This window comes from Camelus dromedarius, chromosome 11 (assembly GCF_036321535.1).
Source record: "Camelus dromedarius isolate mCamDro1 chromosome 11, mCamDro1.pat, whole genome shotgun sequence".
Lineage (NCBI taxonomy): Eukaryota > Metazoa > Chordata > Mammalia > Artiodactyla > Camelidae > Camelus > Camelus dromedarius.
Window position 1 is genome coordinate 7,249,086 of NC_087446.1, and position 25,448 is coordinate 7,274,533.

General features: G+C 43.3%; 1 protein-coding gene across 6 annotated transcripts in view; it reads right to left on the reverse strand.

The window, feature by feature from the left end:
• Positions 1–747: 747 nt before the first annotated feature.
• The window catches only part of TNRC6B (trinucleotide repeat containing adaptor 6B), a 224,700-nt gene continuing 199,999 nt past the window's right edge, over positions 748–25,448 (reverse strand). For 5 of the 6 annotated variants that reach the window (XM_064491424.1, XM_031463315.2, XM_031463311.2 and 2 more), the window contains 8 exons: positions 24,688–24,825; positions 22,345–22,521; positions 20,914–21,060; positions 20,565–20,660; positions 17,988–18,212; positions 17,463–17,533; positions 14,304–14,443; positions 748–13,356 (listed from right to left, as the gene is read on the reverse strand). In XM_064491424.1, coding sequence (XP_064347494.1) covers positions 12,969–13,356; positions 14,304–14,443; positions 17,463–17,533; positions 17,988–18,212; positions 20,565–20,660; positions 20,914–21,060; positions 22,345–22,521; positions 24,688–24,825 — 1,382 coding nt within the window. In that variant the 3' untranslated portion in view covers positions 748–12,968. Of the gene's footprint in view, positions 13,357–14,299; positions 14,444–17,462; positions 17,534–17,987; positions 18,213–20,564; positions 20,661–20,913; positions 21,061–22,344; positions 22,522–24,687; positions 24,826–25,448 lie in introns of those variants that run through there. The other variant, XM_064491425.1, reaches the window with a different exon arrangement.

Consider the following 25,448-nt stretch of genomic DNA (forward strand, 5'->3'; position numbering starts at 1 on the left):
ACATTTATAGAACATGCTTAGAGCAGTGCCCAGCTTACAGCAAGCACTCAGTGTTACTACCACTACTTAAATTACGCTGAGCTGCAGTTTCTTCAGGAAGCAGGTTTGTTGCTATCCATCTGTGTCACGCAGCATTCTGAGAATTAAGTCAGACACGTTACCTGAGAACTAGAAAACAGAAGTTTCCCTTCCACTCTTCCCCTGTGCCATTAGAGGCATTTCATGATCACATTTTAACAAGTCTCTAGCAACTAACAATAAATAAGGAACTGTTCAGATGGGAACAACCTCGCCTTTAGGGTAAGGCTCTCCTGCTCCTCTGGGCGAGCACTCAGAGCAGGGCAGGGGCCCGGCCGGTGGCTCCCCGCCGAGCTGGTCCTCTTCTGGGCTGCAGCAGGCATCTTCCCTCTTGTCTGTACCCCAGTGTTCTCCCGCCAAACAACAACAACAACAACAACAACAACAAAAGGCAGCAGGAGATTATCAACTTCTTTCAGAGAATCTGAACCCAACAGCCGGGCAGACAGCAAGGAGCACAAAACCCACCATGAACAGGCCAACCTGACAACCCCGACAACAAAAACATAACAAGACAAAGCAGATAAAGTTGAGGCCCAGTTCAGATGCTGAATTTCAGATAGCTTTTATGTGTGCAGCAGGGAGAGGAAGAAGAGCAGAAAAAATATAAACATTCAACAAACGAGCAAATTAAATTGGCAGAATAAAACAGGAAACCACAATAAATGCTTAGCAGCCAAACACATTTATTAGTCTTTTTTCTTTTTTTTTTTCCAGGAACCCAAAAATATTTTGTAGTTATAATGTAAGCAACTGAGTTGCACATAATACAATCATATCTTTCCAAAATAAAATAAAATAAAAAACTAAACAAAAACAAAAATAAGCTGTTTAAAAGCCCAAAAAAACCCTTCAGAAAACTCTTATATATGCATTACATCATCTCTCAGTTTTAATGAAATGACAACGACTTAATTCCTTATTACTCAACCTGTCACAATCCAATAAAAGACCACCCTTTAGTTTTTTTTGTTTTTGACTTTTTTTTTTTGAAATCCAGCATGAGAAATACAGTACCTGCTATGGCAAAAAATACACATAAAATGCAACTTTTCAGCTTATTTGTACATTAGTAGAGTTTAACATTTTATTGTTTGTTTTTTAAGTGAACCAGTGATTTTAAGTACCACTATACTAAAAAAGTAAAATAAAATATAGAAAAGGGGGGCCCAGCCTGCCATGCAAGTGCACCTCTAAAGTGCCTAGTTTCTGTGTCCATGTAAAACCAGTAATATGAGGAGCAAATTCAACATATGGGAGTTTGATTAAACCTCTATGTTTAAGAAAAAAAATAAAATAAAAAGACAATGCCATATCCTCCCTTTTCTCCCCTCAAACTTCCTTCAACCCCGTCATTCACCTTCTCTATCGCCCACCAGGAGAGAGAAAAGAAAGCCACCAAAATAATATTGTAAAAGCTATTTCAAGTATAAGAAAAACAAAACACTTCTAGGTAACTTGCAGAGAGCATCAACATGTGCAGCCATTGAGTCATGTTTACAGGTTTTGTTTCTGCTGACAGTGTTTCAGATGAGAGGAGTTTTGCTGTACCTTCCTGTTACCTGTTTGTGTGCAAAGTTGGAAAGCTGCCTTTTAAAGATCCAGCCTCTTTCTGATGCCCTTCTCTGCACCTTCTTTTAAGGGGGCAAGGAGAGAAGCGAAGGGAGGAGGAAGGAGGAAGGAGCGACGCGTCACAAGCCATTAGATGGTACTTCTCCGCCTCGCCTCCTCTGCCACACCCCCAGGAGCCCTCGCTTCTCTTGTTCACCATCAGTGACCTAACTCTGACTGCAGAGATTTCCTTACTCAGTTTCCTGATTTGGTAGGATGTATTTTACTATGTAAACATAGCCCCCTAGGATTATGGAACCCAAAGCAGCATATATATCTCCATCTACATGGAGAAAGATAAAATAGTCCAGAAACCTCTCCTCAGGTTGCTTCTGTTATCTGTTTTTGGTTACTCAAAACAGGGATGGGGTGGGGTGGGCACAGAGTAAGTTGTAAGCAAATGGTGGAGAGTCAGGAGTGGGCACAGTTGAGCTGTTTCGTCTGCTTTTTTTTTTCCTCCCAGAAGGGTATTTTTTAAATTTTTTTAAAACCTGTTAAAAATGTTCCTGCACCGTAAGTCATCCTGAGGTTAAGGCCAAGGGCGCAGAGTCTGTGCGCGTGTCTGTGAGCACACCCACGGTGTGTGCACCGTTTTTTGATGTCTTCTGTGAGATCACTGGACACACTTTGGTCACTGGTGTGTGCAAAGGGTGGTGGGGGGAGTGTCCTAGGACAGAAGTGCAGAAACCAGCAAAGCCCTTAGGGAGCCTCTGTTGTACGGGACGGAAGGGCGGGGAGAACTCAGGAAGGATCAGCAGAAGGAGATGGACAGAAAAGGGGCCTCCACACAACCAACAGAAATAAACCCTGAAGGCCAGCGGCGCCCAGATCAGCAGGCGGGCGGTGAACGCGTGTTTAGTAGCATGCTTCTTCCCCTCAAAGGACATCGTCACTGTACAAGGTGAGCGAGCTCAAAAAAGGGCATCTTGACAGATACAGGGTTTATCTTTAAGATGGGGGGAGTTGGGGGTTGCTGGAGAAGCTACTCAGAAGGATCCATTCTGACCCTGCCTCGTGGGTGCCTGAATCTAGGAGAGCAGTAGCTGACAGGTCCCTACAAGCAGCACTTGTGAAACTTCTTTCCGTCTACCTAGTGTCAGCTTCAAGCCTCATGGAGGGAGAAGCATCTGAGGGTTGCACGTGCCTTTCAGGGAGGTCGTCTGCCTGTCTCAGATGAGCTCCCACCTAAGTAAGAAATCAATTCATTTCCGGAGCATCACAAATTGACAAGGCTATGAATTCTAAAGCACAACATTGAAATGCCAGGACTAATTCTCTTTATGACTTACAGGATGCGACTGAGTAACTCAAAGTGTGTGTGCATGCGCCTGTGTGTGCGTGCATGTATGTGTGTGTGCACGCGCTCGTGTGTGTGTGTGTGTGTGTGTGTGTGTGTGTGAACCAAGAAAGGCCGAGAGTTCAAGGTCTCAGGCAGAGAAAACTCTGGAGTCCCTCGAGGTGGCAGACCTTCTGGAAGAGAGGAATCCAGACACTCCCTACCCTGCACCTAGAGCCGGAATAGGTGGCATCTATTCAAAATGGTACAAACGCTGGTCTGCTGTCACTGTGTACGGGAGGCAACGGAGAGACCACCACCCCACAAATGCAAGTCCACTCCCCTGACCTGTTCTGCTTTTCTCCTCTCAAACATGATGGCTTAGAAAAAAAGGAGAAAATATCATATTTTAGGGTTACTTTCACAGCAAAGAAAAAATTGTAAAAGTTATCCTGCTATTTACACATTCATATTTTTAAAAGGATAACCCACTGATGTCAGAAAAGGAGAGGGGAGTTAAGGGTCTACACTGCAGGGGAAATGTACCTCGAGGTATTGTTTTGTTAGACAGTTGAAACGTCAGAATTTCATTTTTTTGTTTTGTTTTGTTTTGTTTTTTGTCTAAAGGCAATCTAGCAGATTGGAACCCTGATAAGATGGTGCCTCTGCAGCCTTGCAGGGGCACGAGGAGACTGTGATCAAGTCTGTTACTCGTTACAGTACTGTGAACATCACCACACGGAAACACTGACTGTGGGCAGAACAATCTCTCGCTTACGATACTGTGTGTTGCAAATAATGCCTAGACCAGAGCAGGGCGGGCGCCACGACTCACCACAGGCAAGATCAGCAAAGCGCTTCTGTGAGGACATAGAGGAGGCTGCAGGCTCTCCCGGGTCAGACACCTCACTGCGCACAGCTACACGCAGCTTCACAGATGCAAAGGAAGCAGGGAGCTGACGCGCGGCTGAGGGTCGTGGACGGGGAAGAGGACCGTCAAGCAACAGTCTCCTGCCCCACAGAGCCAGAGTTTCCTTATAATTCAATTCACTTAAAAACGATTAAGAAAGAAGAAAGAAAAATTAAAATGGAGCGAGGAGGAGGAGGAGGTCTTTTTTTGAAATTGACATAAGGATTAAGGTCAGCAGAGTGAGGCAGGTTTCCTGAGCTTGAAAGGGTTTTGAATTCAGGAAAGGACGAGTACTTTTTTCCAGAGAACACTGGAGCCTTTGGGGCCCCACCACTGCACCAGGTTAACACTGCACGGCTAAGACGGAGACTCCGGGACCACACAGGCTGACAGAACCGCAGGACCCCCAGGCTGTGCCGGGCCGGCAGGTGGGCCGGCAGACAGAGGTCTCGTTCTACCTCACTGTGCCGACCTTACTGCCTCTGCTCTCACTCCCCTTCCCTGCCAGCACGTGGGGGGGATACCATGGACACAGAAACCGTAGAACAAGGATGCAAAGCTACTTCCTTCCCCTTTCTGCCCTCTCCTCCCGCCCCTTTGCAGAATGCATAGTTACAATTCACGTTACAAAATAAAGAAGCAATGATGACCACATATGGGATCTTTTTTTTTTTGAAAAAAGAAAAATCCAACAACCTCTTCTTAAATTCAGTATCAAAATTCACATTTGCATAATAATACATTTCAAGGCCATTAGAGAGGAATGAGAGTGAAGCCCTGGAAGCTGCAGCATCTCTCCTCCCTGTGTCTTCCTGAATGAAGCTGAAGGAATCTCGTGGAGGGACTGTTTTCCTCTTTGGGGAGTTCTGAGGAATTATGGAAATGGCCCTTAGCATTCACTTGCTATTTCTTTAGAAGATAGGGAGCGGGGAGAAGAGGTGGAATTAAAACAAACATAAAACAAAAGAAGAGACACTGCAGATTTCTATGTTTAACTATCATCATTCTGAAGAAATAAAATATGATTTCAGATTTTTCTCTTTCTCAAATGCTTCAATCTTATTCTCTCAAAAGCCTTTTCCTTGTGTGTAATACCCTGTTCGCATAAACAGCAACATCATATGACTTCCATTTGGGAAAAGAATTATCTTCCCAGGACACAGACTCAAGGGTGGAAATTCGCTGCCCGCTCTGCGCGTAGCAGGAGCTGGAAAAAGCATTCTCAATGTGCATGTGTCACAAACATCACCATACTTCAGTTCTCCAGTGCTTACAGAAAGACGAAAACTCAAACAGCCACAGCCACGCACGCACACACATATACACGAAGAGAACTAGGCAATGCAGCTAGGAAAGGTCCACCTGCACTCTTGGACTAACCTGGTCTCTGTCACCTGTGCACCATCACCTCGTCACCCCCTCTCCCAAGTCCTAGAGCCCCTTCCCCCGACTCTACACTGTGCAATATTGATGCTAATGAACACTCCACAGCTGCCCCTGCGGACGGCCAGGAGAAATGCTGACTTCCCTAAAGACTAAGCTGACCGTCTTTCTGTTTTATCCCAAAGGATAGGTTCTTCCTAAAACAGACGATCTCTGAACTCACAAAGGCACATTCAGAAATATTACCACTTAGGTAATCAATTCCTTGGACAAAATGAAAAAGGGGGTAGGTAGGGGTGGTGTTTTAAACACATTTATTCTAACTTATCCTGAAATTTCTGGCAAGAAGTGTCATGCTGAATGCATCACTTGGTGAAAAATTATACTACCTTTAAAAGGTATGTAACTTCAAGGGTTCCAAAGGTTTTTGTTTTGTAGAAATCCCCCACTTCTTCATTTTTGGTGAACTTATATGTAGGACACACTATCTTCCTCTCCATAAAGCTCTGCTGGAGGGTGAGTCCTGAAGGAAGGCTGCTCCTCCCCTCCTACCACTGCTCACAACCCAGCCCTCCGAGGACTGCGCGCCTGGGGAGAAGGAACCCAGAGGCAGTGAGAGGTCCAGGGACGCAGGCAATGGGAAGGGAAGGAAAGCACTTTGCATCACAACACTGGAAGCTACTCCGACAGTTTCTCTTTTGCTGCTCACCGTGAGCAGTAAAGAAGAATCTCACTTCTTGATAAAACAATCCCAGCTTATTAATATTGGCTCAAAATGGGTCAATTCCAATTGGGAATTTACTTTCAGAGCAATGATTTATAGTTTGAAAATGAAATTGAGGCACAAAGTGCTTTAGCAAACACTATTTCCTTTTAACTTAAAACAACACTTCTTGCCTTTATCTGACCTTTCTCCTCCCATGAACAAAACAAGTGTTTGTCACAACGAAGAACCAACGACTGAATCTTGCAGAGACCTTTTGGTCAGGGCAGAACCATCTTTCCTGGTGTGCACAGTTGTCATTAAAAACAAGTTCAGGTGTATAGCTAACTGGAAGGGAAAAGATTTAAATTCTGTGAGGCAAACACTGGCAGTTTCAATCGCTTTTACTGTTTTTATTTTGGTCGTGGTAGGAGGTTACTACAGGAGACTGACAGTTAAAGAACTACTCAGATGTTCGAATACTGGGTGATTCCTCCAGATGTAGTCTGAGACCCGGCCTGAGGGAAGCAGAGAAGCCCAGCCGGGGGTGGAGCGGGGAGGAGCCCTGTGTCCTGACCGCGCACCCTTCACCATCCTGCAGATGCTCGTGAGCAGGCATGGGGAGGCAAGGTGGGCAGGATGGAGAGGGTTATTGTTCAATTTTTATTACATTGTTAACTGTGTTAATAGATTCTTGAAGTTGATAATTATTTCAAATAAAGAATGCGATGCCAGTACCTCCCTTGTCAGATTTAAGGTCAAAAAAACAACATCACCATTGACAACTGGGGACCATCTCTGAAAACACACACACCTTTGGCACTGGCCTTATCACAGGGTGTGCACTAGCTCTGGAAATACATACAATATCCTGTTTTTTAATAGACTGATGATGATGATGAAGTCCTTGACAACATTTTATACACTTGCCTGTTTCTAGACCATGCGGACACCCTGTGCTTGTGGTTAAGAATGCAGAGGGGGTGTGGTGCAGTATGCAAACGGCACCCCGTTTTCTGACTGCTGAGGTCTAAAGATTGACAATTCACTGGTGCACACGGGCTAGACTGTTTTCATCTGGACTGTCGCACGCAGCCTCAGCTGTACGTTCATGGGAGGGAAAACAATTAAAGAACAAGACTTCTTTTTGTAGTAACACTAAGAAGTGTCATTAATGCATAGTCATGAAGTCTGACAAAACTTGGCAAAACACTGGGGAAGAAAAAGTTTTGATTTTTTTTTAAACCAGCTAAAAATGTATCTCTACTCCTAAGGACTTTATACATAATCAAAACAAAAGGAAAAAAACCCAAAAACTCAAAACAGTAACCTACACCGTGTTACATGTTGAATGTGAACTCTGGGGATGGGGGAGAAGGGGACCTTTTCAACATAAAGACTCAATTGTTCCCTAATCTGGGAGATGGCTCTTACAGCCAAATCCGAGGAAAACATCCTGTTTACACCGCAAAGGAGAACAGGCTTGGCCTAAGCGTTTTGCTCAGCTCACAGACATCTTCATTCTGTTTGAGAGAAGAGTCAAGATGGCAGATGGCAGAATATAAAAAATAAAACTAGAAAGTACACAGCATCTGAGGTCAATGTGGAATCTGGCTGTTAACCTTACAAAAACTGTCTCCCCCTCCCACTCCCAAAAAAGTGGTGAGAGTGAGTATTTGCAACTAGTTAATAGCCTGTGAAATTCTAGTTTCTGCTAGATATATTACAACAGCTCTTCCAAATTCTTAGGAATTTCTTTTTATTCCTTTCTTTTTTCTTTCTTTTCTTTTTTGCATGTTTTATATATCACACTCAACCCACAAGAACTTGGAAGAGCCAGCTGCTAATTTATGCTACATTCATGTCAGAAGAGGTGGGAAAGTTTTTAGATCAGGAGCCACAGTAATAGAAAATCAAGCTGCTATAAATAAAATTGATTGAATGGCAATCAATGCATAATGCTGATTTACTGTGGGGGGACACTGATAAAAAAAATTTTGGTTTGGAACCTTAACTTGCAGCACTGTTAAGTTAACTTCTGTGCACGTTGTGCTGAAAAACAGGCTAGGGACTGAGGGATCAGAGATGCCACGTGGGCCACTCATTTCTTCACAGTGTCTCGGAGATCTGTATTTTTTGAACACAGAAAATCAGGTCACGGCACTGGATCTCAGCTGCCAGCAGAGGTCCCCGGTCTGATGGAAGACATCCCTTCCCCTACTAGTGCTGCTTTCCTTTGGCTGCTCATGTGGTAGACAGAAACCAAGTTTGCGATGTCTGAGAGATGGATACTCCTAGCCACTAGTAATCAAGTGTTTAAAAAACAACAACAACAACAACACAGGAAAACTGTTAAAAATTGGAAAGCTCAAATTCACATGATCCAAGCGTTTATAAAGAAAACCTCCGTAAATGAGAGGTGACCGGCAAGCCCTGTACACATGCCAGAATGTGGTGGAAGAGAAGATGCTCCCACCGGATTTTCTAAGTGTATTGAAGCCACCTACCCTCTCAGCAGACATGGCTCTTGCCAAAGAACACAGAGGAAGGGAAAGTTTTTCTTTTCCATTACATCCTCACTATATCCTGTTCTTAGGTCACTGCCAACCAATAAAGCAAAGCTTCCGGCAACTTGACGAGAAAAAGGGGGTTGAGGGAAAGGGAGCCGACAAAGAAGGACAAGAGCAGAGAAATAGGAACCCCTTTCTATTGGCCTGACACAAAGACACTTTCCAAGTCACTGCAAATGCACACAGTAGCGGAGGGGAACAGCGCAGGGAAGGAGCTTGGCGTTCCACATGCTCAAGACATAAAAGCGTACTTAACTTCCTTGACTTCTGTTTGTTTATTTTAAATGTAGACCACTGTCTCTGGGCTGTCCAGAACCTGTCCAGAACTACTCCGACTTCCATAATGGGCCAGCATCTTACTGTCTGTGGAGCGACTGGACCACAAGCACATACACGCGCGTTCCCCCTGCTTAGGATGTCTGGGTGTATGTACGAAGGCACTAAAGCGGTTTTAAAGAAATTGCAGGCAGCAACCCCACCCACTCCCTTCACCTGTCGAGCTGGAGTCTCTTCCCCACTGGGAAGCTTAGATGTTTAAAATAAGCTGTGGTCATGTTTGGGAATTCTAACCCCTGGCCCCAGGAGGGAATACAAAAGGAGAATTCGACATCACCAAAAACTGAAAGGAAATACTCCACACCTCCGGCTGAGGGATGGGGATAATTAAGCAGCAGATCTTCAAAACAGCAATTAAAATGAGCACAACAGTAGCTGGGAGCTAAAAAAGTAAAATCACTTGTTCCTTATTAGATTCTTCTACTATTTTCTCCTCCTCCCTATCACAGACGGAGGTAAGACAGACATTCTTCATTAATAGAACAGTCCATAGATATTTGTCCTCTAGTAATGCCTACATTTAAAATTTGTTCCAAAAATTATTAACCTATATTTCCTAACTCTTTACATAGATTCTCAGCAATCCAACCGTACTATGTTACAGATTAGAGTTACTTTTTACTATTTTTTAGCTGTTGTTTCTTTCTCTTCCTTTCTTTTGTTGCTGGGGTTGGAGAGACAGGGAGAAAGGTTCCTTTAAAAAAATAAAAACAAAAATTCCTAGGGGAGATTTGGGTTCAGTCTTAAATGGAAAGGAATAAAGTGATGGCATTCCCATTTATATACACCAAACACTCTCCCATTAAATTATACACAATTTCAAATGAATCCATGATAGAGCTCTTATAAAGCTTAATCCTTCCATATTTTTTAAGATAGTGAATTTACCTGTTGCTGCTAAATTGATAATTTTTAAAAAATATTTCTTTCTACGTGTTTTAAAATGTGTGATCCCCAGTATGACAATAACGTTTGGAGACTTTTCTTTTTACATATTTCGTAAGTAAAAATTGCTTAAACTTTTTGAAGTTTCAGGAACTTGTAAAAGTTTATTAACAGGAAAGAAACAGCTGTCTATCTAGGATAAGATACGGTTAAATAAACCATCTTCCAAAAACTGGCTTCCTACCCTAGAATTCCTGAGAATGCTTGCAAATTTTAAAGCAGGAAAATAAATGTTAAAAACAAAAACAAAAAACACTGTTAAATGCTCCCAGAGTTAGTCTTCATCTAAAATATATATTTATATGTATATATATATACGCACTTTTTGGTCTTTTTTTAAGTTTTTGATTTTTTTTCCCTTTAAGCTTATGATGGAAGAACATTTTAGCTTCTCATGTTTATTTTTACATATTTCAAATCCCTCATTATGTCTTGTAAACAAGAGGGGCTCTAGCACCCGGCTTTCACCGTAGTATCATAAGGACCTCAACTAACCCATAGTGCAGGTCAAGGAACCAACAGGCAGGAAAGGGGAGGGTGGGGCAGGACACGGCAGGGAGCCTGCCGCGCCAGTGGAGAGGGTCACCACTGGCTCGAGGGAGCCGCGGGCCGTGCTCCTGGCCCAGGGACACTGAGATTTCGCCTTCTGTAGATGTCTGACACCGCAGCTCTCCACGTGGAGGTCACCACACATGACAGGGTTTATGCCCCCTTGCAGAGAGCAGTCCACGGGGGTTGGAAGGAGACATTTTGTACATGGGCAGAGGTGGAAGGAGCATGGTGGTGATGAAGCCGGAGGGCACAGTTAGTTTGCTACAAGGCATCTAATGGGACCAAACCAACGCTGGAAACTCAAGTTTGACCACCTACCCACAAAGGGTTCACACAAAGACTTACGTGAGCAAACGCTCACTTGAATTATGCACATCAATCTCTTTTGAGGCTAGGTTTATCATCAACAGGGTAAGCTGAGAGGACTATAGAATTCCCATTGTCTCACAAAACCACTTAAATGCAAATAATTCGTTTTTGCCTTTCCCTATACACACCCACCCACCCACCTCCACACAACACAAGCTAAAAGTCAAATGTATTAGGCATTGTTGTATCCTTCACTGAAGATGCTAAAGAAAGAAAAACTCCCTTGTCCTCACTAGCAGCAAGTTACGGAGGACAGTAGAGGTCTGCTCCCACCAAGGGTTGGAATGGGCAGGTATTTGCTGGTACAGAATGTCGGCACTTTATGTTAAACAGTATAATGCAGACTGGGACGTCCACACAAGTGCTAGCACGTTACCGGCATACGTTCCCCCCCACCCCCCGCCCGCCCCGCCAGCCATCTGCTTTGTATAAAGGGGTACCCCTTCAGGTCTGCTATAACTCTTCACAAAAAGCAGTTTGATACATTTTGATTCCAACATAAGTACATACATGTTGGTGATAACTGTGGATTAAAAGTTGCCCCCTATTCGGCCCAGAGTACTACTACATTGATGCTTAAAACAACAACAAAAAGTCTTTAAATACCGAAATTAAAAAAGCAACATTACAAGGAAAAAAAACAGGGGGTGGGGGTCAAAACCAAAAAAAGGTGCAATACTTAAAAGTCTTTGCTAAGTTATACCTGCCTAAGCAAAACCACATACACAGGAAATACACAACACAGAGAAACAAAAGGAAACGCTTGAAGTACACACTGGTTTAAGAACATTCGTTAAGTAAACGTTTCTGTCAGTGATGGCCTGGTGCTGTAACACGCCACGGCCTGGCACAGGTAACGCTCAGCAAGAGAGGAGCAGAGAGGGAGGGGCTGCAGGTGCTTTCAGGAGGCTGCTCAAAACTTAGCTTTTTCTGTTTCCAGAAAATGAAAAAGAGAACCAATAGAAAATTTTAATTCAGCATTACCTGACTTTCTGATGAATTTCTCATACCTGATTACACAAGAAAGGGGGAACGCGATTTTTCTGCTTTTGAAACACCACATCATTAGAAACTATCTTGTCATCTGTTCCCATTCAAACTAACAAAAAGGCCAGCATGAAACTGGACAGGTATTCAGATGTGCCTAGCGGCCACCACTTACTTTAAAACACAGAAATAAGTAAACACACAGTTGCTCCAAGAGGTACCTCCTGCTCTCCTAATTTTTGGGACGTGGCAGTGCTCCACTCTACTGCTAGGTCAAAAGAAAAGCTACAGAAAACTCACACTCAGGCTACTTTGCAAATGTAAAGGAGCTCCCTGCTTTCATCATTAAAAAGCACTCTGTTCACCTCCAGACAGCCCAACGGGGTTGCTTTCGTAGCAGTGGCTCCCCATGCTCCTGTGTTCTCATAGATAAAAAAAATAATAAAATAAAAATAAAAAGCAGATGGCCGGCCAGCCAGCCTGCGGACTGTCAGCAATGCAGCTTTCTGAGAAATCGGGGTGGGGAAGAGGAGGAGGACACGGGCACACACACACAGAGACAGAGAGCAGGATGCACGCGAATGCACATGAACACACGTGCACACACATACCAGAACGAGCATGCCTGGGCAGTTACATGTGCCAGAACACACTGGTATTTATCAACCAGCCAATCACAAATTTTTTCCTTTTTTTTTTTTTTTAGGTTTTTTGTGTTTTTGTTTTTAAAGTGAGGCTCCGTCAAGTCTTCCCTCCCCCCACCCCAACAATTCTTTTGAATTCCCCTCCCTCCCAAACATGGTAGACCTAAGGACGGAAACACACCCAGTGCAAACAAAGTTAAAAAGCTATTTTTTTCAGTATATATGTTTCTTAGCAACAACTTCCATATAACATGAAAAAAGTGAAAAACTAGAAACTAATTTTTTTAATTTTTTTGTGTTTAAATTTAAATGGTATGTGTACTTGCTTCACATTGTCTTTCTAGGTTGGCGTTCATGATTCAAGTATTTCAAGAGTGATATGTTCTCTTTTTGGATTCATATTCCAAACGAAAAACTGAAGTTATAAGGGAGGCAACTATGTGCTCAGACAGTCTGTCAATGACCCACCTTTTTTTCTCTCTCCGTTTTCTTTTTTCCTTTTAAAAATGTATTTATTGCAAGTTGAAAAAAAAAACGAAAAGGTCAAGTTAGTGCTGCTGCTGTTCCAAAAAAGGTCACGAGGTCAGAGTTGAAAGTTCTAAGTTCAGATTGAATCCGACCCTCCTCCCAGAAGGTCACCAGGTAGTAAAGGAGCAGGGCTGCCCATCCTATGGGGATCTTCCACGGTTGGGACTCCCCACAAGCTAGAAGAATAGTTTGGGGGCCCCCACAACGAAGCGCCAGCAAGGTCGGCCCCGCTGCTGCCACCAGCACTGCTGCTCCACTGCCCGAGCCCTGTGGACCCACCAAACAGATTCAGGGCAGGCCCGACAGGGTCCGGCTGGGTCTGGCCGGTCTCCAGGGACTGCCAACCCGCCGCGGGCGCATTCGGGGTTGCCGCGGGTGTAGGGGGCTGAGCTTGTGCCAGAAAGCGGCTAACTTCGTCATCGGTGGCAAACTCAGCCAGGATGGTAGTGTTTCCCAACACACACCTGGAAAAAAGGGGAGGGAAAGAACCATGGATTTGAAGAAAGTCCTAAAGCAGGCTTAGGGACTGAGTGTTTGAGTCCTCACTACTCAAAAGTGTGGTACTTCGACTAGTAGCTTCCTTATCTCCTGGATGCTTTTCAGAATCACAGCATCAGAACCTGCATTCTAACCGGACCACCAGTGACTGAGAAGTACTGATTTAGAACACGTAGGCATCACCAACTCTCAAGATATCCCAAGACATCCCAAGACTACTGGAGGATACTATGTATCAATTTCCCTCAGGATATGGAATTTGCATGTCAAGTAAAATGTCATCTCTTTTTTCCCCTTGGGGGTAAAAGGTCACACTCCAAGCATCAAGGTGACCCAGCTTCAGACATGAGAAGTGCTGCTCTGTCTCGGGGCTGGCTCACTGCCGGAGGTGCACCATCACTTGCTTGTTCTCTGGGTACCTTTCTGTCATGGCATCTGCAGCCACAGGGAGTCAGTTCTTTCCTGTTCACACCAGCTTGACAGTGGCAGGGATGAGGACTATCACAGTCTGATCCAGTCCCATCTACTCCGGGTAGAACCCCTGCTACCCACCGAGACCATCATATTTCACCACCATCCACAATAGGCCCAAGTAAGCAGCTAGGTTCTATAAGGAAAAGGGACAGCACTTACAGGGCTTCACATTTGCATAAATATTGGCTTTGTTTTTACAATACTAAAGACTTACTGCTTTGAACTCATCACTTTTGGAATTCTGATTATCACACACACACACAGGACAATTCGTGCTTACGCAGGTAGAAGAGATCAGCCACCTCCGTACTCAAGCAACTGCTTATGTGCCGACGCCATTTGTGGGCATGTTCTTGTGCATCTTAATTAAGCAGGTGCCCAAATACTCACGTGCCTCCTCACGGGTGTTTGTCTCAGGGAGCGTAAGGTGGGTACTCACATGTGCAGTGCAGTTTGGGCCTTGGCCGCCTCCTGTTTGGTGCTGTATCGGATCAGGGCAGTGCCCTGGGTTAGGTTCAGATGGAATGTCAGCAGTGGGCCATGCTGCATGCAGATGGTTCTCAAGGTTGACCCATCAATCTAAGGAGTAATGACATTCATGAGATAGAAACTGGAGGTGGGGTGGGAAAGGAAGGCAAGTGACACTTCTTGTATTTGAGGATGAGAAGGACTTCCGGTTTATAAATATTAGTATCAGAACTAAGTAAGTCTTGGAGACATGAATGAGGAACTTGAGGCAGGGAAAGAGTGCACTGAATACAGAGCTCTTCTGGGGGAGGAGGCAGGGGCTGGGGGAAGTAACTAGGATTGTTTGCTTGTTTGTATTTTTTTAAGGGAAGTACTGGGAATTGAACCCAGGACCTTGTGCATGCTAAGCACTTACTCTACCACTGAGCTACGTACCCTGCTCCCTTACAGAGGTCTTAAAGGTAAATCTTAAGCTATTCAAAACACTGGACTCAGATCTAACATGCCCTTTTTACAGATAAAAAACTTTGCATACATACAGCTCAAAAGTATATGGTTCAACCTATAGTCTTTTTTACTTAAGAGGTAAACAAGTGAACCTGTACCAATTGGCAGAGCCTTAAAAGGCAGAAATAAGATGGTAACCAAGTAAGAATTTAAGAAAACATGCAAGGTTCTCAGCATCATTATTAATGTAATCTTCTTCTGATCTCACAAAGAGCTAAAGAGAAAGACACAAACCAGAAAGGCGCTGCTAACCATCTAACGATGCAGAATGCTGATGGCTGACCCAGCCTACGGGCTACTCCGACGTCTTCCTCCTACTCTGACCCTCTCAGCATGAGGCTCTTTTTCCACCTACTTCTCTGTGCCCTCTGCTGCCCTCAGCCAACATGACCAAAGGTTACAGTCGCTCACCTGAGTCAAAGTCTCACCATTAGGATGCTCAGTGACCAGGGCTGGCCTCCCTCACCTACCACTCAGATGAACAATTCTGCTTATTCACTCTGGTTAATTTATTTACATCAAGATCTTAACTAGGTTTACTGAAGCTGTCAATTCAACATTTCAGTTCATTTTTGGGAAGGGAAACACTACTATTGGAATAGCTTTAAAAAGTTGTGCTATGCAGAGAACTATATTCAATTTCTTGTAATAAAACATAACAGAAAAGAATCTGAAAAAAACTATGCATATGTATAGCTGAATTGCTTTGCTGTGTACCTGAAGCTAACACTCTAAATCAACTACACTTCAGTTAAAAAAAAAAATAAAAAACACAAAAAATAGATATGCTACTGGCGGCAGCAGCGGAAACATTCTGTGGTTTTACCATGGAAACCCTGAAGAATGAAAACCAGCAGTTTCACCGTGGTTCTTTACAGAAAATGAATGATTGGAGAAATAGCTCAGAGCACTGTTTTATAAATGACAATTGACAATATAAGCTTGTCAGTGTACGCCACAAGTGATTTTTCAGGATAAATGTCCCCTAAACAAACTGTAGGTGACAACAAGTCAATTTATCCAGTACCAAAGATCTGCCCTTATAACCTTCTTTTAAGCTATGCTTGAGGTTAGTCTGTTATTAGGTGGTTTTGATTTTTGAAATTAATTCATTTTAAAATTAAAATTAAAGTTAATTCTTTCTAATACAAACACAGCCAAGCCCTATATTCACTTTATACACATATACAAACGCACTTACTATTTTTCATGAGAAGACAGAGGTGAACAGCTGGCTAGCCTAACCAGGCTCCTTTCAACATTGTTTCTCTCATCCTAACCATACTGTACCCACCACGCTGTGTGACAACTTAAAAATAATGAGGCATATATAGTTTTGAGGATGGTTAATATAAAATGTTCATATTTCAGTCAACCATTAGCTAAATAAATAACCTGGGGCTTTCAGCGCAGCTGATTAGATAATGGAGATTAAGAGCCGATCCAGACTGTTCCTCATGTTAACTGTATTTAGAAAACTGTCTTTCTTAACATGTACCTTGAAATACGAGCCCCCAAGTTACTCCCGACAAACAGGTTCACAGCACAAATAAATGTAGGAGAATCTGTATTTCCCCACAGAGGATCATAATATGTGTTAGCATATTAAAGGGTCTAAGAAGCCTCATAGTGAAGACACCTGCCTAATTTTGCTTAATCAAGTATATATTCTAAACATATTAGGCCAGAGACCTATTAATATCCCAAGGGAACACTCTGGAAAATGCTGGCTTAGAAAAGTTTGCATGAATCCATTTGCAAATTAAATGCTAGACAATTCATTCTATGTGTCAAAGGGAGGGAGGCATAATTGACTCCTTTTAACAAGGTGTTGTAAAGTTCGTGCTGTCAGGCCCACACGAAGGTCATGGGCTCAGTTTCAAAGAGTTGGTTTGAGTTCACTAAAGTGCTCAAAATAATGCTGCTGCCTCCAATAAATATGTCAGTTATCAGGCAAATAGAGTGAAAGGGAGGGTGGTTTGGTACAAATGAAGCCCCACCGCTGTAAAAATAACCCGAGTGCACGTTCTAATGAGAGCAAATCAGCGATGCCGTCTGCACAGAAGAGGATAACAGTTGGGAAATTCACAGCACACCTGGGGCATTTAGGCTGTGAAACGGACACATTTCTTCTACTGCAGAGATGGATGGTAAATGATGAATGTATGAAGCATAAAAATGGCTATATTTATTTATTTATTTTTATAGTGAGCCTCAATTCCTGCTAAATGAATGACACAAAAACAGGTAATTTTCTTGCACGTGGTTAAAACACTTAAACATCCCCTTCCCACTTGGTTCCAGACTCTTGACAGGCAGATCCACACAACAAGTTATCTCTGCTACTGTAACAGCAGGTAACACCACCCCACTTTTCACTATTTTACAAACTACGTGTGTTAACACCACCATGAAGGCAGGCATGAGGCTGAGTGGCCAACACCCCTCCACTCAAAAACGGGCTGCGAGCCCTGGCTGGGGAGCCTCAGCCCCACAGGCTGGATCTCTCCGCCGTGACCCGGAAATAAGGAGCTTTCCTATCAGCTGGCCTCCCGCACCTCCGAGCTTCCCTCCCTTCATACAGTCAGGTCCCATCTTGAAAACCCCAAGAAAGCATGATTACCTGCGGAGTGAGATTGTGAAGAACCAGCCAGTAACTAGGACGAACCGAACCACCATCACTCCAGGTAGAGGCTATAAGAGACCAAAAAAAAAGAAAAGGAAGTGCAATCAAAAACTGAAGGAAGCCACAAGAGAGACGCTGTCACAGAGCCCTCACGTTTCTTCTCCCCTGTTACACGTCACTTTCTCTTCCACCTCACTGACCTTCCTTTTCTTGTCACTGAACAGCCAGCTCCCTTCTCCTGGACCTGACCCCACGCACTCTCCTGCCTCACTTGCAAGACCACCTTTTTCCTCCTAGGGTTTTCACTCTGCTGAGCACCATTTTTACTCCGTTGGTACCTCAGGAGGTCTTGGGTCCCCTTGCCTTACACTGACTTCAATTTTCCACTCAACAGATACTTTTCGCTCTGCCAGACAGCTGCAATTCCTTTCTTGTGAAGACTTCATCATGTCTCCAACATTTGGGTGAACGTAAGCCCCTTGTGCCAGAACAATGATGCTGCTTTAGGCAGATCCTTCTCACCCGAGGCAAGCCGTGAGTCCTGTGTCCCCCACCCCCTGACGGAGCGGGGCGCGGTGCTGCTCCAGGGAGATGACGGTTTGGGGTTGGTCAGACCGGGAGGTGGGCGGGGCAGCGGTGTAGTGTTCCTTGAGGAAATATGGTTTTTCCACATCTTGTTGGAGAGATGAGTGGGGTTGTGTCCTATGGGATCTGGGGACCATGTTGATTTGTAATCAGGGAACTTTGCTGTAAGAAGAGAAAATTAAGCAGGAAATAAGGTTATAGGCTACTTTTGTCAACAAATACACATGCATCTTGTACATACTCACACCCACACATAAATACAGCCACATTTATATTCTAAAAATAGTAAGTGAAAAGTAGTAAGTAGCAAAACCAAATACTACTGTTCTTTGAACTGATCAGATAATAAAATTTTCAATGACTATTAGTCTGAATTGACAAATTAACACATGAGCTAAAGAGTGAAATAAGATAACTAATTCTCTATTGCTTTCTTAGCTAAACACAACCTGAAAGGGAAGAAAAATTCAAAAGTATTCTTAAAGCTGTAAGTCTTACAGATATAGTAGAATGTGAACCCTACCTAAGTATTTATTCTATACTTATTGATTAACGGGAAAGTACATTAAAAGTTATACTTTTCTTGATCCAGAATTAGATACCAGCATTCAAACAGATTTTTAAAATACAATCATCAAGTATTCACTAAGGGCTTACTGTGTTTTAAGGCACTGAATCAGTGCTGTGGGTAATATAAACAGTTACTCTCAAGAACTTCAAGTTCAGATGGGAAAAGAGAACAGATGAACAACAGAATTGGTAACCCCAGGCAACATCATATATGTTCAACACCCAGAGGAGAAAGACAATGCTGGGCCTTCAGCAATGACTCTGCCAAAACAAGTCTTGTAGAATTTATTATGTAAATGGAGGGACTCAGAGAGACAGAAAAATATAAACCAAGATTCATCCTAAACTCTCTCTGTACCAAGTATGTTTTTTCCCAATTTTGGCCAAACGATACTTGACAGGGGCAGAAAGGTCATAAAGGTCAGCTGGGGGCTATTTAAGACACTATCAGGAGATTATGTAGTAGATTCGACTGGCAGTGTTTAAATTAGGGCCAAAACTTAGGTGACAGCAAAGAGAATGGAGGAGAAGAAAGGGATATGACAGAGAAGACTGCAGAGGAAACCGTGTGGAAGATGTTGTCCCTGCCCAGACCTGGTGAGCGAGGGCGAGAGAGAAGAGCGAGGGAAGGGGAGAGAGGGGAGGCACATGCTGTGACTAAGTGACGTTTGGGAGTATCATTAAGAAAAAGAGTTTAATTAAGGAAAAAAGACAATTTTGGGGGTGGGAAGGTATGTTTTCAGTTTTAGACAAGTCTGGGGTGATTCTTGGGTCATGTCTCAGATGACTGTCCAATTGTAAACGAAAGATAAAACAGGTAAGATAGAGGTGTGGGCAGTTAGAGGAAATTAAGGTGAAAATGAGTTTTTACATGTGAAAGAAGAAGTCCTTTAAGATAATGTGGGTGGTGGTTAGAAACATGGAATATGGAGCTGGCTCCTTTACACACGCACTCAGACCTGAGGCAAATCATATCAGCTCTTTCAATCTCAGTTTTTCACCTACAAAATGGGGTAACAGCAGCAGGACCTCCCCCTATACTTTAGTGAAGGGAAGGTAGATGTCATGCTGAAGGCTTAGCATGCTGTCTGGTCTGCAAGAGGATTCAATAAATAATTGAGGCTACTGTTATACTGTTAATATGACACAGAGCTGGACAAGAAAGATCATTTGTGAGGACATTAACCTGCAGTTTCTTAGCAGGTAGCTAAGAACTGGTTTTATTAGCATTTGCCTGGATAGAGGGAAGAAGCCTTAATGACTTCAATGTCTTAAAGTCTAACTTTTGCAAGACCAAGGTGCTAACTACCGATGACTGGTCTACCAATCTATAAGGCACTGTACTGTGTTCATTAAATGACTTTAAAGGTTTTATTATATCCACTAAGTTTTCCATTTCCTATTGTCTTAAAAAAAAAAAAAAGAAACATAAGGAACTCAGCAAATGTTGCTGGTAGAATTATTTAATCTAGGTCCTCTTTTCTTCTCCCTCTCCCCCTCTCCCTTGGCCAACTGCCCTTAGCCTTTGTCCATAAGTGGAAGGATTTTTAGAGAAAAGCAAGCTGTAACTGGCTACCTTAGGAATAACGACCTGGACTTAACTGGTTCCTCCCATGGCCCTTGGTTTTCTTGGCAGACTGGTTAAAAGGAAAGCACTTGTGTCATCAGGATACAACCTCCGCCCTTTCAACACCCATAGCTCCATGCAATTATGTCGCCATCTGCTTTGGTCCTAAAGCTGCACTCGTCTCATCCTGCCTCCGTGAGACTGGAAGCTCCCCCAAGGACATGGCCAATACAAGAAGTGCGCCTCCACCTACGTTGACCTATGCTGTTCAACCGCTATAAAGGTATTCTGTAAGAAATAAATGCTGATTTCCTTAGTAAAAGGCAACCTGATGGGAAAACTCGAGCCAAAGGGAAACAAATAGGTCACACTCATACCTGAAGTGCTATGAACGTTGGTAAAGGAGTTGTCAGAGGCACTGTAGGGCCAGGCACCAGGTGAAGGCAGCGAGGTGTTGAGGGAAGAATTAGACCCTTTGGATGACAAATGAAGAATGAGACGGAAATATTGCAGGTAAATGTCAGTGTAACTAGTGAAATCTTGAAATACTTTATTTAACCTTCAATAGAAGGAAGAACTATATCTAAAAAATAAATATGAAAAGCTACAAATTCTTTTGTTTTCTGGTTAAACTATTAGATACTAGCAAGTAGAAAAGAAGCTGCAGACAGACAAATGTGAAAATGCTGGGTGCTGAATGAGCACAGGGGTACCTCACTTGTTTACCTGTGGTGTTATCCCGCAGAAGTTGGTGGTCAGTATCTACAATGGGAGATGTGGCTGTACCCCCCAGCACACTTCCTGGGGTGACATAGGGGTCAGATTCAGGGTCAATGTTTTGGATACCTTTCCATGGCACTCCTGGTTGGAATTCTGAGACAAGGAGAACAAATATTAGAGGTAGGAAGTTGTTCAAAACATGGTAATTTTCTAATACAAGATACAGATCTGTGAAGTGTCTTGAATTCTGAATCTATTTTAGCTTGGACTTTCATCATTTAACAACAACAAGAAGCCAGCCTGACATACACTTTGCCAACAGCGCTTCCCTCTCTGTGTCTGTCTCGGTGGTTGTGAACTTGATTCCAGAGATGATTGGGGTCTGGCCCCAGTGCTTGCTCTTCCTGCTCCCAGGGAAACTCAGGCCTGGGGGCAGGGAGGCAGGATTAAGTATTGTGGTGCTCAGGAGAACTGTCCAGGCATCTAGGACAAGCACTGGGAGAAAATCTGAATTGGAGATGACATACTTCTCCCACTTACCTCACCGGAAACTGGCTCGGATAGGATACAAACGACCGTTAACTACTACATGGACTGTCAGGGACAACCAGTGGGAATAATGTGTCTTATCATGAGAAAGCCTAGAATATGTATGTATAAGCATTTCCAATTTTTAGTGGTTAATTTAAATCATATTTAAGGTTACGTGCTAGAATTAATAAACTCTTATTTTCCCAATGATGATGAGGAAGAACAGTATGGAGCATTTATGAACAATATACATTATATGAGCCGACTTTAACAGATACTGTATTTGTATCACAAATATACCTATACAGAAAGAGGTTTAGAAGGACATATACCAAACATCTTATTTTTATTTTTGCTTTACTAAATTAAAATTTTTTTTCTACAATGAAAATAGACTACTTGTATCAGAATAAAAAGGGAGGAAAAAATAGCAAATTCTCTCACTGCATTCACAACTCCATACCTAGGACCTGGTAATAAATGCTCGCTTAATGAATAAACTGATCAATTCAATGGACGTTTCAGAAGATCACACATTACAAGACATCCTTCACACAGGTGAAGGCCAAGTCCCAGCTCCAAAGTCACCTTCTTTTACCCCCAGACTCCACTCCACTGACCTTCGTTGGCTCACCTGTGTCTGTGCAGTATTCACCACACAGTAACTTGCCCTGTAGGTGATCGGTGTCCACACCTATCTTCCTGACTGAACAGTACAGAGCAGACACTTCCTCTAATGAAAATTTTCTATCTTCCTACAGCACAGCCCATGCCCTGCTTTTATCAGACAATTACTGAATGAAAATAATCAAAGTGAGTGCCTTAGTAAAGTCATGGCAAATAGAGCCTGAAGTGAACAATTATAAAACAAATGATATCCCAGAGAAAATATTTCCTGGACAATACCTGGAGGCCAACTGGCATTGCTGGATTTACTTCCGATTTTATTTGTTGGTGGAGATTTGGCAGGTAACCAGCTATCGCCAGCAGGACCCGTATGGCCACCCAGTGTGTCACCCGGGATGATATCAAACTGGTTGTACGGTGACCCTCCTCGGGTCTTACCAGGGGCCACTATAGCGCCTGAGAAAAGAGAAAGGTAACCAGAAAGGACTCCTACAAACAGAACTTGTTAGGAACTCAAACACAGAACCTGAAGTGTATAAAGTAAAAAGAGTCTTCGCATTAAGAGGTCACACTCGAGAGCCAGTACATAATTAATAAGCAGGACAACCATGAACAATTCATGACACCTTTCTGAGCCTCTCAGTTTCTCACTTATGCACACAGCACTGTTCTCATTCTTGAATGTTCCGTTCAGTTTTAAAACTCCATGGCCTTACGAAATTAACCAAACTTTCATAAACTACGAATCATACCATCATCCCCACAGTTTTTACACTAATGACTCAAGGATGAGAAACAGGAAAAATACTAAACAATCTGCAGCACTTAAAAGGGTTTTGAACTACATTTCTACTGACACTACCCACCCAAGTTCTTAAGTGCTGATCAAGCCCAGCTTCTCTGGAAGAAGCAGAGTAAACAGACGGAGTTCACTGGAGGGAAAAGCATCTGCGATTGCTTTACATTCCAGAGCAGTGAGGCGGCATCCCCGCCGAGGGTCTCTGCCAGCCCGAGAGTGGCGGTAGACTCCGCGGCTCTGAGACCCGGGCCCCACACGTGAAGAACAGCAAACCCTTTGTAACTGCTGTCCTGAGAGCATTCCAGCAGTTTTGTTGGTGCCCTCTTCATGCATTTTATATGCTGGGAGGCAGAGGGGAAAATGAAAGCTTAGTAATTCCCATAAACTAACAAAAATGAGTTTTACTTTAAATAAACTTTTTGGCCTCTGTGAAGATACCATTCTACTTACTTCTCAAACGAATTTTACATGCTGTGTTGTGTTCCTCAAACTACTCTTAGGATGCTGTGTATGAACAGATAAAAAATTACTTCCAGGGTAATGTATTAAAATGTTTGTGTAAAATATTTGTGATTAAAACACTCTGGTTTGGCCTAGCACAAGTAGTATCAAAATTATCTCCATGTTCAGCTAAGAAGTCATTTGCTTTTCTGGAGCCACTGGGAGAAATCTGACTTAAGGGCACATTACAGGGAAGTAAAAGATGAAAAGCTCAGTGACCTTGGGGACTGCTAAGGAAATAGAGAAAACACTGCCTAGAAGCTCCAAAAAGGCAAGTTGGTAAAAGGTAAGCTTCAGGTCAGCTCTGCACAGGCCACTGTGCATTTATAATCTTAACTCTCTCATGTCTTTGTAGACCAGGGGGTCTGATGAATTACCAGCCAAAAGAAGCAGCACAAAGGTGTCCAAGCCATGGATGCTGCTGGGCTTGGATTATTCAGTCCAGAAACAATTTTATAGTTTCAATAAATCATTCTTGATTCTGTAGCACGAAATCAAATGACAGTGCTTAGGGACAGCAGAGCGCTCCACGTGGCCACTTCACCAGCCTCCCGGATGGGCACATTAAAGAGTGGTTTATAAAAGAACCTGAAAGGCTCCAGACTGATGGGGCTGAGAGTGCCAGGAAGCCGCCGAGGAGCAGGCCGACACCTATTTATACTTGGTTCTCATGGATACAGCTGAGTCCAAGTACATTACTGTCAAACGAAACAAACATTGAAACAAAGACCGAAGGAAGATTCCGAGCCCTTTCATCTGTTTTACAGGGAAATGGAGATGTTCTTCCAGAGAATTATAGAGATGAAGGGCCGACCCAAATCCATAACCAATGCCTGCAATGACCTCAATTTGCTGTCTTGCAGACACTGTGATTCAAGGACAAGAAAGCTTTGTGGAAAGTTCAGTTCTTATGTATTGATCTATTAGTCATCTTCTGCAGATTAGAGCTTAGACAATCAACATGATATATATATTTGCTGTGATCTCTCTTGTACCTCCAAAAAACTGATTTTGTTCTCTCAGCCAATTTACTAGGGTTTTACCCTAAGGGGTGCTCAAGCTCACTGCTAATGCCCTCCATCCCCCTGCAGGTGGGAAATTCTGCTCCCCTTAATCAGAACTAGGGCTTTAAGTTTCTTATAATTTGAAATACACGCAACCCAAATCTTCCTCTCATAGGTGATCAGGGGATTTGAGGGGTGGGGGGGAATCAAGAGACTCATTAAGAAAAAGATAAAGATCTGTGCTTCAAAATAAGTTCGTGGGACCCTCCATCAAGGCCTGCTGGGAGCGGGAACTCATAACGCTCTGTTTGCTCTTACCATTTTTGTGCAGACTGGCTTCCTGTGTGGCTACAGAGGGCAGTCCCTCCATCATGGAGGTCCACTGTTTAAAGCGAGACTCTGTTCCAGCCTCCTTCCCACCAACCATGCCGTAGTCCATGCCGCCAGAGCTGAAGCCTAAAATGGAGAACATGTTTTATGTCTTTTTGTAAGTTTCTGGTATCAGAAACCAAGAGTTCTGAGGCAGAACCCATGAATAGCTTCATTTGTCACTTAAAGGCTAATTCACATGAAGTTTCTTCACTCAGAAACAGATATTTTGATTCAAAATGCTGATGCTGGCTCTTCCTTGCTAAAAATGTGATGACTCTTTGTTCAGGTGTGAAAACGTGTATGACTGCCATCTAATTAAGACCATCTCAGGGCACGTGTGCATTCACTTTCCATTTAGCTAACATCTGAGCCAGACAGAGTGCTGGGGCCAGTGGTTCTCCAACTGAGACGGAGATGTCCACACGTCAAAGCAATGTGGTGTACCAGCAGCTATGAAATTGTGGCAGGGTCTCTGGGGGAGGAAAGGCTTAGCAGAAGGGACATCTGACCTAGGGCCTAGGGCAGGTAGGCCAGTAAGAAACCAAGTACAGAGCTCTGACTGATGATAATCAGGGGTGTTCAGGAAACTATGGATGAAGTGAGGTGGAGAACAGCAGGAGATAGGGGAGAGATGAAGGGTCATGTCATGCATGTATCAGGCCAAGGAGTCTAGACCTTTTTTCCTCTACAACAGGAGATGAAGAAAT